Source organism: Mustela nigripes, chromosome 17 (genome assembly GCF_022355385.1).
Source record: "Mustela nigripes isolate SB6536 chromosome 17, MUSNIG.SB6536, whole genome shotgun sequence".
NCBI classification, from domain to species: domain Eukaryota; kingdom Metazoa; phylum Chordata; class Mammalia; order Carnivora; family Mustelidae; genus Mustela; species Mustela nigripes.
In genome coordinates this window covers 41537364-41549192 of record NC_081573.1, presented here as the reverse complement: position 1 = coordinate 41549192, position 11829 = coordinate 41537364, and the positions used below count along the sequence as shown (strand labels likewise).

The 11829-nt window shown below is 56.5% G+C and overlaps 3 protein-coding genes across 5 annotated transcripts in view; 2 read left to right on the top strand and 1 right to left on the bottom strand.

Moving 5' to 3' along the window:
- Positions 1-11: 11 nt before the first annotated feature.
- On the top strand, positions 12-5792 carry TRADD (TNFRSF1A associated via death domain). Of its 2 annotated transcripts, none has more exons than XM_059383717.1 (5): positions 12-105; positions 3328-3486; positions 4297-4574; positions 4657-4861; positions 4978-5792. In XM_059383717.1, the coding sequence occupies exons 2-5, from the start codon at positions 3336-3338 to the stop codon at positions 5286-5288; spliced, it is 945 nt and encodes a 314-aa protein (XP_059239700.1). In that variant the 5' UTR covers positions 12-105; positions 3328-3335; the 3' UTR covers positions 5289-5792. The 2 variants fall into 2 exon arrangements, with proteins under 2 accessions (XP_059239700.1, XP_059239699.1); XM_059383716.1 differs by lacking the exon at positions 12-105 and adding an exon at positions 147-401.
- A 1767-nt stretch (positions 5793-7559) lies between these two features.
- Positions 7560-10527, top strand: B3GNT9 (UDP-GlcNAc:betaGal beta-1,3-N-acetylglucosaminyltransferase 9). 2 transcript variants are annotated; one of them, XM_059381520.1, is made up of 2 exons: positions 7560-7677; positions 8063-10527. In XM_059381520.1, exon 2 carries the CDS (start codon positions 8089-8091, stop codon positions 9301-9303), a length of 1215 nt encoding a protein of 404 aa, XP_059237503.1. In that variant the 5' UTR covers positions 7560-7677; positions 8063-8088; the 3' UTR covers positions 9304-10527. The 2 variants fall into 2 exon arrangements, with proteins under 2 accessions (XP_059237503.1, XP_059237502.1); XM_059381519.1 differs by having other exon boundaries at positions 7560-7707.
- Positions 10409-11829, bottom strand: part of PHAF1 (phagosome assembly factor 1) — a 29773-nt gene continuing 28352 nt past the window's right edge. Inside the window, exon 16 of the mRNA XM_059381518.1 lies at positions 10409-11589. Within this exon, the coding sequence (XP_059237501.1) occupies positions 11503-11589 (87 nt within the window). The 3' untranslated portion in view covers positions 10409-11502. The remainder of the gene's footprint in view (positions 11590-11829) is intronic.

The following is an 11829-nucleotide window of genomic DNA, read 5'->3' as shown; positions in this document are numbered from 1 at the left end:
TGCTGGGGCTGGGGCACCACCCCTGCGCTCCGCGCACACCCGGAAGCATCCTAGTCCAGTGGAGCCCAGCGGGCGTGTGAATCCGAGCTGGGCCAAGGCCGCCAGGTTAGTGCAGAGGGTCGGTGGGCTTCTCGGTGCTGGCGCGAGCAGAGGCGAATCCTGGCGCAGGAGGGTGGGCGCAGCTCGGTGGTCATCCGCGACTGCCCAGGCCAGTTGGTGGCGGCGGCCTGTTGGGCTGTTTCCGTGAGAGGCGGCAGAGAGCGTACGGACGTTGGCGTTCGCAGGTTCCTTGTCCCAGCTGAGGTCCTTCGAGGGGGTGTCAGGTTCCTGCTGGTTGGAAGGCGGGCTGGGCCTGATTCTGAAAATGTCTGTGGACAAAAACCTGTTCCCGCCCCAGCCAGGTGAATATGCGACCCCAGCATGAGAGTGGGCACAACTGGAGTCAGGGGGAACTTCCCTCGGGAGCTTGGGAGCAGGCCAGCTGAGTAGGGAGCGCTCCAGGATGGATGCAGCCCTTGAGGGACCACCCGGCCCAAGGCGGAGCTGCCAGGGGGTCGTTAGGCTATATTAATGGCGCGCTGTGTCTGGCTGGCCCCTGGTGGTAGGGGCCTATTTTCTTGAGTCGGTACCCGCTAGTGGCTCACAGTCTCAGCTCAGCCGAGAGTCCCCAAGACCTGGCCCGTTTCCACCCTCAGAGAGGCGGACTCCCGGTGGGTAAGGCGCGGGGCTTCCCGAGGAGGGGCTTCCGTAGGACACGTAGGAAGGAGTTCCCCAGCGGACCAAGGGAGCCCAAGGTCCCTGTCCCAGTTATCTGACCCTCTGAACCTCCAGGCCGGCAGACCCTTTTGACTTCTCGTATTTGTCCATTAGTGAGTGTGATGGAGCATCGCCTCTTCCTCCAGGTTTCCAGTACCCGCCCTGACAGTCCTGACAGGCAGACTTTGGCTGGGTCCTGCCCTCACTTCCGCCCGTGGGGCCCGATCACAATGATGGGGTCAGCAACTTCTAGTCATGGGGCTAAGAAGACAAGGAAGGGGAAATGTTTCACAACAGGTTCCCACACTCTTCTACCCTCTGGTCCACTCCCTTTGGGCTCTAATTCCTTTCACTTGTCTTGTACTGCTCTTGGTCCCACTTGTCACCTATAGAGTCTTACCCCATTTATGGTTTTTTTTTTTTTTTGCTTCAATTTTATGTCACCTTTAAAAAAAGATTTTTATTTTATTTATTTGACAGGCAGAGATCACAAGTAGGCAGAGAGGCCGGCTGAGAGAGAAGAAGGCTGAGCAGAGAGCCCAATGCAGGGATAGATCCCAGGACCCTGGGATCATGACCTGAGCTGAAGGCAGAGGCTTAACCCACTGAGCCACCCACGTGCCCCTTTATGTTGCCTTTTAATACAAGGGACATAGGTCTATTTTACTTTTGCTTGTTGCTAAATACAATGAAAATAAGAATCTCCCTTCTCCCCACTCTCTTCCCCACCCTCTGCAGAGGTAAACAATGCTAGCTAGCTTCCTTTTAATTTCCAGACTACTGCTTTGGGTAACCTCACAAATATCAATATGGTTTCTACCGAAAGGTTATGGGGGGGTGGGCACTCAAAAGGTATGTCTCCTGTGCGCAGACAGAGGGTGGGATGGACCATCACTAGGTACCATTTCTCTTGCCAGGTCTGGGTGATGCTGGGGAGCCCCTGCACAGTTACTGTCCCAGCTTTGGCTCTTGGGTTAGGGTGTGGCAGCAGATCTGAAATGCAGCCTCTACTTTTAGCTCAGGATTCCTGCTCCTTCCTCATCAAGGTCCAAGGTCCAAGGTCCTAGTTCCTTGTGGTCCTAGTTCCTTGTGGCAGCAACCCCCCCCTTCCCTGTCCCTCATGTAAATGGGTGCCAGCTGGGGCCCACCCCATCTGTTCTGCCCAGAGCAATGACATCCAGGGTGCTCACAGCTAGGGCTCAGTACCCCCTCCTAGCCTACTATATATAAACGCTGGAGATCAGAGATAAAGAAGTGTGACTCTTGGGGCAAGAGGTGAGGTCTTGAGCCAACATTTCTGGGACAAGGATGGAATGTTGCCTCAGGAGGGGTGGGGAGGAAGAGGCAGGGCAGTTCTATAGCCTCACAGTGCAGTAACAGGGAGGCAGTTAAACTGAGGAGGGTCAATGAAGTGGTTTCCTGGTTGTGAATTCCCCGCCCTCCCATCATGATCTAGGGGCTAGGATTTTGTCAGAAGATAGAGGAGATATGAGCACCAAGGGGCTCTGGCTCTGTCTGGACAGGGAGGAAATCTGTGATAAAACAATTTGAGTTGCATAGGACAAGAGTCCAACTGTAAGGACTTTGACTTTAGAACAAAAAGGAATGATTTAAGTGACGTAATTGAGAAGTTCAGGGTGCAGCTAGAGCCAAGAGCATAGCATGGTTAGGCATGCACCTCTTTTTCTCTTGGCTCTGTATCCTTCTGTGCCAGTTTAATTCTCTGCCAGCAGCAGCAGAGGAGTCCTGTCCTTTCTTCCAGCTCAGTCCCATGGGAAGGGAAACTAGTGTCTCTCTTCTTTATAGGTCCAGCCACAGTTGCAGGCTGGTTCTGACTGGTTGGCCCAGCCTAAATCCTATGCCCAGTTCTGAACTAATCACTTTAGAAAGGGGAGTAGAGTATGTGGATTTGGCCAGGCCTATTTCACTTGTGCATACCTGGAATTAGGGAGTGGAGTTAGGGCTCCTAACAGGCACATGGGTTGAGAAGAGGGTAGAGGGAAGGCCTGAAAGGTGAATCAGGATTAGGAGAGGGAATCTGGGCAGGTGAAAACTACAGGTGTCCTTTGAAATGGACCCAGGAGGTATGTAGTAGGAATGCAGGTGACAAAACCTAGCAAGGGCTATTGTCCTGAAGTGATCATGGGGGTTCAAGTTTAAGCTGAAGGCATACCAGGATATGGGTTCTGTTGGCTATGGGGCCTGGGCACTATCCAGGATAAGGATGCCTCCTGTCAGCTTTGAAAGAGTGACCACCTGGCCTGAGGAGAGGGCAGACCTTCTCTGCCACCACCGCAGGGGAGTACCTCACTTTTTCTGCCACTGTGACCCTGCGCTTTCTCTGGATAGTGGCCCGGCACTCCTCACTGCAACTCTGGGCTGAGCTGTGCTGTGCTGTGCAGGTTTAGAAGCACAAGGGGCTGCCTGTAAGAGGATGAACTTCCCCTCACAAGTGTCCTGGCTGGGAGCGGGGGTGGGGGGGGGGCAGCAGCTGAACCACACAGGACTGGACAGTTTTTGTCCAGGGCTGGGTGGGGGGTGATCTGGATGCCTGACTATCTGTTTCTCCAGGGGACAAGATGGCGACTGGGTCAAATGGGCTCGACGAGTGGGTGGGCAGCGCATACCTATTTGTGGAGTCCTCGCTGGACAAGGTGGTCCTATCTGATGCCTATGCTCACGCCCAGCAGAAGGTGCCCGTGTACAGAGCTCTGCGGACTGCACTGACAGGTGTGTGGGTGGGCGGGTACTTGGAGAGGAATTGGGAGGGTTTGGGCCTTTTGTGGGCGGGACCAGGGGCTGAGGCCCCACCTCCTCAATTCTTTGGGTCTGTGCTTAACTACCGAGGTACAGAAAAGATTTTACGGGGAGGGGGGAGAAGAGGAGAGGGATGCTTGGCTTTGTCTTCTCTGTTTACACAGGTGTGCCCTTGGGTGTCCCGTGTCTGTGTATGATCTACCTATATATGCACTAACGTCCCCACCTCTCTATGCCCCGCCAACTCCCCAGACCAATCAGCTCACTGCTTTCTACTAATTACGCTTTCTCTCTTTTCCTCTCTCACTGCAGCACTCCTTGCCCAAAACCCCTCCCCAGTACCTACCTTTTGGGAGCCCCCCTTTCCCATCTCAGGGCACAGGCCACAGGAAACTGAAACCGGTTGGGGGATCTGCCTCCTTCCTGGGCAGCGGGAGCCACAGTTAGTAGAGGCCGAAGACCTGACACCTTCTGCTCCTCCGACGCCCCGAGGCTTGCCGACCTGGGCACGGGCCCCTCTCTGCTGCAAAGCTTCTCACCAATCCCTTTTGCCTACCCTCATTTGGGGCTTCGAGGATGGATCTGGGGAGGCACCCACTCCGTTGCTCCCTGTGATAGGTTCTGGCCTTCATTTTGGGTTGTTGCTGTGTGCCTCCCAATTTTGTTTCCCAGCTGGGAGCTAGGGTCAGGGAGGGAGTCTTTATGGGCTTCACCCCACCATGACCGCTTGGAAAAATGGCCCCGCATGGGGACCGCCTGTCGCATGACTGTCCGCCTCCACAGAGAGTGGCGGGAGCCCAGACGTACTGCAGATGCTCAAGATCCACCGCAGCGAGCCCCAGCTGATTGTGCAGGTGCGTTTCCGCGGGCGCCAGCCCTGCAGCCGCTTTCTCCGCGCTTACCGCGAGGGGTCGCTGCGCGCCACGCTGCAAGAGTGCTTGGCGGGGGCTCTCGCCCTGCACTCTGTGCCGCTGCAACTGGAGCTGCGCGCCGGCACGGAGCGGCTGGACACCTTGCTGACGGATGAGGAACGCTGTTTGAGTTGCATCTTCGCCCAGAAGGTGCGGCTGGGCAGGGGCCAGTTTGGGGTGGGGCGGGGATCTGCGGCTAAGACGCCCACCGACGCCGCACTCCCCTCCCTAGCCTGACCGGCTCCGGGACGAGGAACTCTCTGAGTTGGAGGAGGCGCTCCGGAATCTGACGTGCGGCTCGGGGAGCCAGGGTGGCAACATGGAGGTCGTTCCAGCGCCCTCGCAATCCCTGACCACCTCTCTCTCAGAGGAGAAGCCACCGGCACCACCGCCGCCACCGCCTGTCCAGACTTTTCTGTTCCAGGGTCAGCCCATAGGTGAGGCGGGTGCAGAGTTGAGGCAGGGTCCTCGGGAAGAGGGAGTTTGGGAGGAGCAGGGTCTGGGACAGTCTTGGTGTTCCCGAGCTCACTCTGCTTCCCACTCCTCCCCGCAGTGAACCGGCCGCTGAGCTTGCAGGACCAACAGACGTTCGCGCGTTCAGTGGGTGTCAAATGGCGCAAAGTGGGGCGCTCCCTGCAGCGAGGCTGTCGTGCGCTGCGGGACCCGGCGCTCGATTCACTGGCCTATGAGTATGAGCGCGAAGGGCTGTACGAGCAGGCCTTCCAGATGCTGCGACGCTTCGTGCAGGCAGAGGGCCGCAGGGCCACGCTGCAGCGCCTGGTAGAGGCCCTTGAGGAGAACGAGCTCACCAGCCTGGCAGAGGACTTGCTGGGCCTCACAAATCCCGATGGCAGCCTGGCCTAACCTGGGTACCAGAAAAAGGGGGGATTGGCCAGTTGCCCAGCAGGATTTGGAGCGCCCGAATGACCCTCGGCTCCTTCTGCTGCTATTGCTGAGCTCCTGTCCATCCATGGGACTCTGAGACCACACTTGTAACCCCACTTAGCCCAGCTGTTGGAGCTCCTGGGCACTGTCGACTGCCTTCTCCAGGAGTTGGACAAGCACCCACCATTCCTGTTGCAGTGCCATTGGGGGTTTGCCCCCAGATACTGTGAGATTAACAGGGTGCCTGGGTGACCTGCTGCAGCAGTCTGCCCACCCCAAATGAGGGGCTTCTGGCCAGCCCTTACCTCTTCACTCATTGAACAACTACTCATTAAGCACTTGCTGTGTTCTAGCCATCATCCTGGGTGCTGCAAATACCGTGGTGAACAAGATACACGAAACCTGCCTGCCCCCAGTTTATACTCAGTGTCGGACTGCAAATTTTAAGCAACAGCAATAAAATATTACCTGTTTTTTAAAAAAGATTTTATTTATTTATTTGACAGAGATCACAGGTAGGCAGAGAGGCAGGCAGAGAGAGGAGGAAGCAGGCTCCCCGCTGAGCAGAGCCCGATGTGGGGCTCAATCCTAGGCCCCCAGGATCATGACCTGAGCCGAAGGCAGAGGCTTAACCCACTGAGCCACCCAGGCGCCCCTACCCATTATTTTTTTTTTTTAATGTGAAAAATACAAAAAGTTATGGGGCACTGAGCAGCAGATGCCTAACCCAGGTTAGGGATTGGGCTTCCAGGGAGATATAGGAGTGTGAATAGAGTTGAGAGTGGGGAGTTGAGGGAATGGCAACATTCTGGGCATAGCCAGCCTCTGGTGAGGTCTTGAGGAAAGTTAGAAGGACAGAGGATGTTAGAAGAACAAAGTTTGGAGTGACTAGATCTAGGGGTGGTGGGTGGGCTTGCAGAGTTTGTGAGTATGGGACGCAGATAGCTCAGGATCTGGTAAGCCATTTGACAGATTTTGGATTTTATACTGAGGCCAGTGAGAAGCATTTAGAGGGTCTGGAGCATTAAGGTTGGGAGGCTGGTGAGGAGGGAGAGGGAGAGGTGGAGGGAGGGAGGGTAAGGGAGGCGGCCCAGGCAAGGGCAGTGGCTGCAGAGATGGAGGGAAGGGATGAACACTGACTGTGAGCAGTTTAGACTGACAGATAACAGGCATAGTGACACTGGATGAGCAGTGAGAGTGCAGGAAGACCTCAGAGTTTCTGCCTTTTTCAATCTGATGGGGGATGGGGCTGCGTGCTCAGGTAAGGGGACCCTCGATCTCCAGAACAACTTTCTGTCCACTGGGATCCCAGATCAGACCCTTTACTCACAGACCTACTTCAGAATCCCTCCAGTGGCACCATCCCTGCCAGTCTAGTCTGGCCTGCAGTGACCCAGGCTTAGTTTTTTCTGCCTGTAGGAGGCTATGCTGGTTTGGAGCACAAGGGACTAGGGGGCCAGAGGTACCTCTGGGGAGACAGACTGAGTGCTCCCCTGTGAGGGTAGAGCAGAGAGGGTTGGCCCCTGTCCTGTGTCCTAGTGGACAGATGGGGAGAGTGGCAAGGGAGGACAGAGCAAAGAGTCCCAGACTGAATTCCAGAAGACCTAGGGCAATGCTCTGAATTTCTGCCTGTATGTTGCTGGGCAAGTCACTTAACTCCCTGAGGGGCAGTGTCCCCATCTGCATGAGCAATGAGAACTGCTACCAGAGTTGTGAGAATTGAATCGCCATCTTGGTGGCGTGTGTGTGTGTTTTGCTGGGGTGGGAGGGGGACATGACAGAACCAGGAGTAAGAAGGCAGCCATATATTTGGGGCCGTTTATGATTATAGGTCCTGCCTGGTTGAACCTGGGCGGCTGGTGAGGTGAGGATAGGTGCTTCCAAGGATAGCTTGGGATCGTGGCCAAGTAGATGCCTAAGAGGCTCAGCCTCTGGGATTTGGGACCAGCCAGCCCTGGACTCCAGCTAGCACAGGCACTGCCTCATTCTGGAGAGGAGGGGGTGCGGAGATTAACAGAGAGGCTAATGTTTCTTCCTGCCCCAACAGAAAGCAGGTTTGGGGAGTTTGAGTCCACACCGAGACCAGAAGCCACCTCCCCCTCAGGCCTTCCCACAGAGAGCTGCCCGTGGGGATTCCTCTCAGAGATTAGTCTCTACTTGGAGACAGCGCTCCCCGTGGCGCCAGGGCGGAGCTGAGCTCCAGATGTCCAGGCGCGCACAGCTGGAGGGTCACGTGGTAGCAGCCCCGGCCCCCCTTTCCTGCCAACGCTGCATTTGGCCCAGGCCCCGTCCATGGCTGCCCTTGGGACCCTGCGCTGAGCCCCGGAGGCCCTGGCGTCCGGGGCTGCGCCGCTCCCAAGGGACAAGCGTGAGTGTCAGGATCCCAAGGACCAACGTGGTGGGTAGGGAGGGGTAGAAGGGATTCGGCTTCAGCGCCGGAAGGGCGGGTGGGGAATAGGGCCGAGCTCCGCGTCTCCCGGCCTGAGGGAACCCTGAGGGAACCGTCCTGGGCCAGCGCTGAGGGGGTGGGGATTGGCTACTAGGAGAAACTTCCAGCCCCTTCAGGGTACCCAACCCAGTGTGTGGGGGTGTGCCACGGCCCGGAGCAGGAGAACGCTGGAGGGGGATGAACGGCCGGTACCGGAGACCCTCGGCGTTTGGCCCCTGCCCTTCCCCTCGGGGAGAGGGAGGCCGGGAGCCCCTCCCGGCCAATGGCTTCCGCGTCGCGAGCCCCTGACTGAGTCTTTCCACAGGGGGCGCGGGCGCCTGCCACGCGGACATGAGGCGGAGGCTGCGCCTCCGCGGGGACGCGTCGCTCACACTGCTCCTCGGCGCCGCCCTCGGTCTTCTTCTCTACTCACAGCGCGAAGGCGCGGCCCCGACGACTAGCGCCCCGCGAACGCACAGGAAGGCAGCGCGGGAGCCCACCCCCGGACTCCGGGTCTTCCAGGCATCGGACGCAGGCGCAGCCCCAGCCCCGCCGGCCTACGAAGGGGACACACCGGAGCCGCCCACCCCCACGGGACCCTTTGACTTTGGCCGCTATCTGCGCGCCAAGGACCAGCGGCGCTTCCCCCTTCTCATTAATCAGCCGCACAAATGCCGAGGAGATGGCTCACCTGAAGGTGGACCCGACTTGCTCATCGCGGTCAAGTCAGTGGCGGCGGACTTCGAGCGGCGCCAAGCCGTGCGCCAGACGTGGGGTACTGAGGGTCGCGTGCAGGGGGCGCTCGTGCGCCGCGTGTTCTTGATGGGCGTGCCCAGGGCCGCGGGCACAGATGGGGCAGAAGCGGAGGGGGAGGGCACGCGAACCCATTGGCCTGCCCTGCTGCGTGCTGAGAGCCGGGCGTATGCGGACATCCTGCTCTGGGCTTTCGACGACACTTTCTTCAACCTAACGCTCAAGGAGATCCACTTTCTCGCCTGGGCCTCCGCGTACTGCCCTGATGTGCGCTTTGTTTTTAAGGGCGACGCAGACGTGTTTGTGCACGTGGGAAACCTGCTAGAATTCCTAGGGCCGCGAGACCCTGCGAAGGACATGCTCGCGGGTGATGTGATCGTGCAGGCTCGGCCAATCCGTGCGCGGGCCAGTAAATACTACATCCCTGAGGCGGTGTATGGCCTGCCCGCCTACCCGGCCTACGCTGGTGGTGGGGGCTTTGTGCTTTCAGGGGCCACGCTGCGTCGCCTAGCCGGCGCCTGCGCACAAGTTGAGCTTTTCCCCATTGACGACGTCTTTCTGGGCATGTGTCTACAGCGCCTTCGGCTCACACCAGAGCCCCACCCTGCTTTCCGCACCTTTGGCATTCCCCGTCCTTCAGCAGCGCCGCACCTGCGCACCTTTGACCCCTGCTTTTACCGGGAGCTGGTTGTAGTGCACGGGCTCTCAGCTGCGGACATCTGGCTTATGTGGCGCCTACTGAATGGGCCCCAAGGGCCAGCCTGTGCCCATCCGTGGCCTGTCGCTGCTGGCTCTTTCCAGTGGGGCCCCTAGCCACCTTCATGGTCCCAAGCTCCCCTCACTCAGGCCCAGGAGGACTATTGCCGTGTATGTAGTTCTTTCCCAGAGGTGGAAGATTTCAAAATCTAGCTCATATCCCCAGAAGTCTGCTTCCATAAGACCCCAGGGAGTTAAGATTGAGCTTGGGTCTTGCTGACCTACCTTACTGGGATCTGATGTAGAACCAACCAAATGGTAGCCCTTTGAGACATCTAGGGTTGAGGCCTTAGGGCACCAGGCTTTGCCAATCAGACATATTTGATCCTCCTAGTACCAAGTAGGTTTCGGGGGGGCTGGGGATGGGTGGTTGCAGAGGCTCATAGAATCTGACCATACTGCTTGATTTGGAAGTCTTAGAGTGATCCAAATGCGGGTCTCTCTCAAGGCTGGAGGAGGTGTGGGGGCCTGGAACTGGCAGGCATTTTGTTACAACTTACTCTGAAGGTAGGCACTGTGCTTCCCACCTGCCCCTCCAAACTGGATTTTCAGCCCTGTACTGATCTTTAGATCTTCTTCTAGAGGTCTCCTTTCCCTAAGCCAACCCCTCCTGGGCCCTGGTCTGGCTGGAGCACCAGTGATGGAGGAACATAGGGACAACCAAGTGCACAGTCCTACCTGAAGTCTTTCTCTACCACCTAAGGATTTACACACACAACAATGCTAGTCTCCTACCAGGGGCTGTGCTGCCCCACTCAGAAGAAACAAGGAACCTAAGATGACTCCACCATAAAATATCCCGTATTCTTCACCCACTTTCTTAAAAATCAACACCTCCATGCTTATTTTAGTACAAATATCCCAGCAACAGCACATGGCGAGCCACTGCTGAGGGCATAGGTCTTTATTGGAGGGGTATGGGCAGGGCATGAAGAAGGTTCCCCTATTCTAGGAAGATGGGGATAGTTCTGGCTGGCCCTACAGTGGGATGTGTGTGTGGGGGTCTGGCCAGGCCACAGTCCAAATGGGAAGACAACAGTCAGTCACAAAATTATGGGAGCGCCACATAAGCCTGGCTGTAAGTCCAGGAACCACCTAGAAGCCTGGGGCAGGTCCCCTGCACATTCATTGTTAAACTCTACAGGATGAGGCTGTACATGAGTTAATTACAAAAGAGTCATATTTACAAAAATCTGTACACACATTTGAAAAACTCACAAAATTGTCATCTATGTATCACAAGTTGCTAGACCAAAATATTAAAAATGAGATAAAATTATACATTTCTCTTCTCAATTCTTTTCAAAAGGATTATTTTTAAAGCACATATGCTACTTTCCTTAGCAAGACCCATGAAGACTGAGCAGCTCAGCCTTCCTTGAGCCCCCAGAGGCCTTGACCCATGAATGGACCTGGCCAGGGGACACTGCCCAGGGTTGGGGCAAGAGAGCCAGCCCAGAGTGCAGAACAGAATGCTGAAACAATAAAAGGAGGAAGATGTCTTTGGCTAAAACTTTGGCATTAAATAAAAGAGGCAAACAGGATGGAAACATGCAGCCTGCCAGCCAGGTTGGGGCAGAGCAGGGGCACAGGTGACCTTGAAGGCTGGCTCCAAGAGGGGTAGGAACCCAGGGCTGGGCACCTATCTGGATGGTAAAAAGGTGTGTTTCAATGAGCTGGGCGTGCCTACTGGGCCTGGTAGGGAGCGCGTGCAAGGAAGGAACAGGGAAGGGCAGGTGGGCCACCTTGGCCACAGCCAGCTCATCAAGTAACTAAAGTGGATGTAGTGCAAAAGTCACAACCAAGTACTATGGACATGCTACCTGCTTGCCTTAAGGGTCACGTGGCAATGATGGGCCAAAGGCAGGACCTCGTCCTCGTCCCGGGTGCCTGTGTCCTTAGCCACAGAAAGAGTCCAAACTTTTCCCAATGTGTGTGGAACAGGAGAGACAGAATTCTGCCTCCATACATGTTAGTCGAGGTCACCTGGGTCCAGGTATCAAGGCTCAGAGTTTGTGCTTCTCTTTGCAGTCTCTGTCCTCTGTTGGCACCAGCAGGCTGAGGACGGACAGAGGAATATTTGGGCTTCTCACCCCATAGCAGAGCACCCAGTCTGAGCCCCACCTCAGAACATCACAACAGCCTTTCAACACTGGCAAGGTGTCCAAGAAAACCCACAGGGTGGCACACGGAGGCCCACTGAATAGGATGCGAAGCACAGCTCCATGGGGCGGAGGGGTATGGGTGGTGATGTCCTTAGGGGAGCTCTGCTGTTCTCAGGTGGGCACCAGGCCTGGGGGGGCCATACAGGGTCACTGAGGCAATATGGTTATTCTGCATAACCTGGTGTGGGAAGCAGACAATGAGTCAAAGGGGAGGAGTAGAAGGGATGTAGGCATGGTAGGCAATCAGATCCACAAAAACCACCAGTACTAGGGCTATGACTGCAGAGAAGGGATTTGGGGCAGCTCCTGTGCACAGGGCTGGGCTGATCCCTCAACATCCCCCAACTCATGCCAGGAGTCACCTCTGGTCCAGCAACTGCCTGCTCTTCCTGGGATACATAAACTTCACCATACCTAC

Excerpts from the sequence above, each read along its gene's own strand:
- B3GNT9 (XM_059381520.1), top strand. The coding sequence starts at position 8,089 with ATGAGGCGGAGGCTGCGCCTCCGCGGGGACGCGTCGCTCACACTGCTC.
- TRADD (XM_059383716.1), top strand. The coding sequence starts at position 365 with ATGTCTGTGGACAAAAACCTGTTCCCGCCCCAGCCAG. Across the intron at positions 402-3,327 it reads CCTGTTCCCGCCCCAGCCAG|GGGACAAGATGGCGACTGGG; the intron begins GTGAATATGCGA and ends CTGTTTCTCCAG. Across the intron at positions 4,862-4,977 it reads GTTCCAGGGTCAGCCCATAG|TGAACCGGCCGCTGAGCTTG; the intron begins GTGAGGCGGGTG and ends TCCTCCCCGCAG.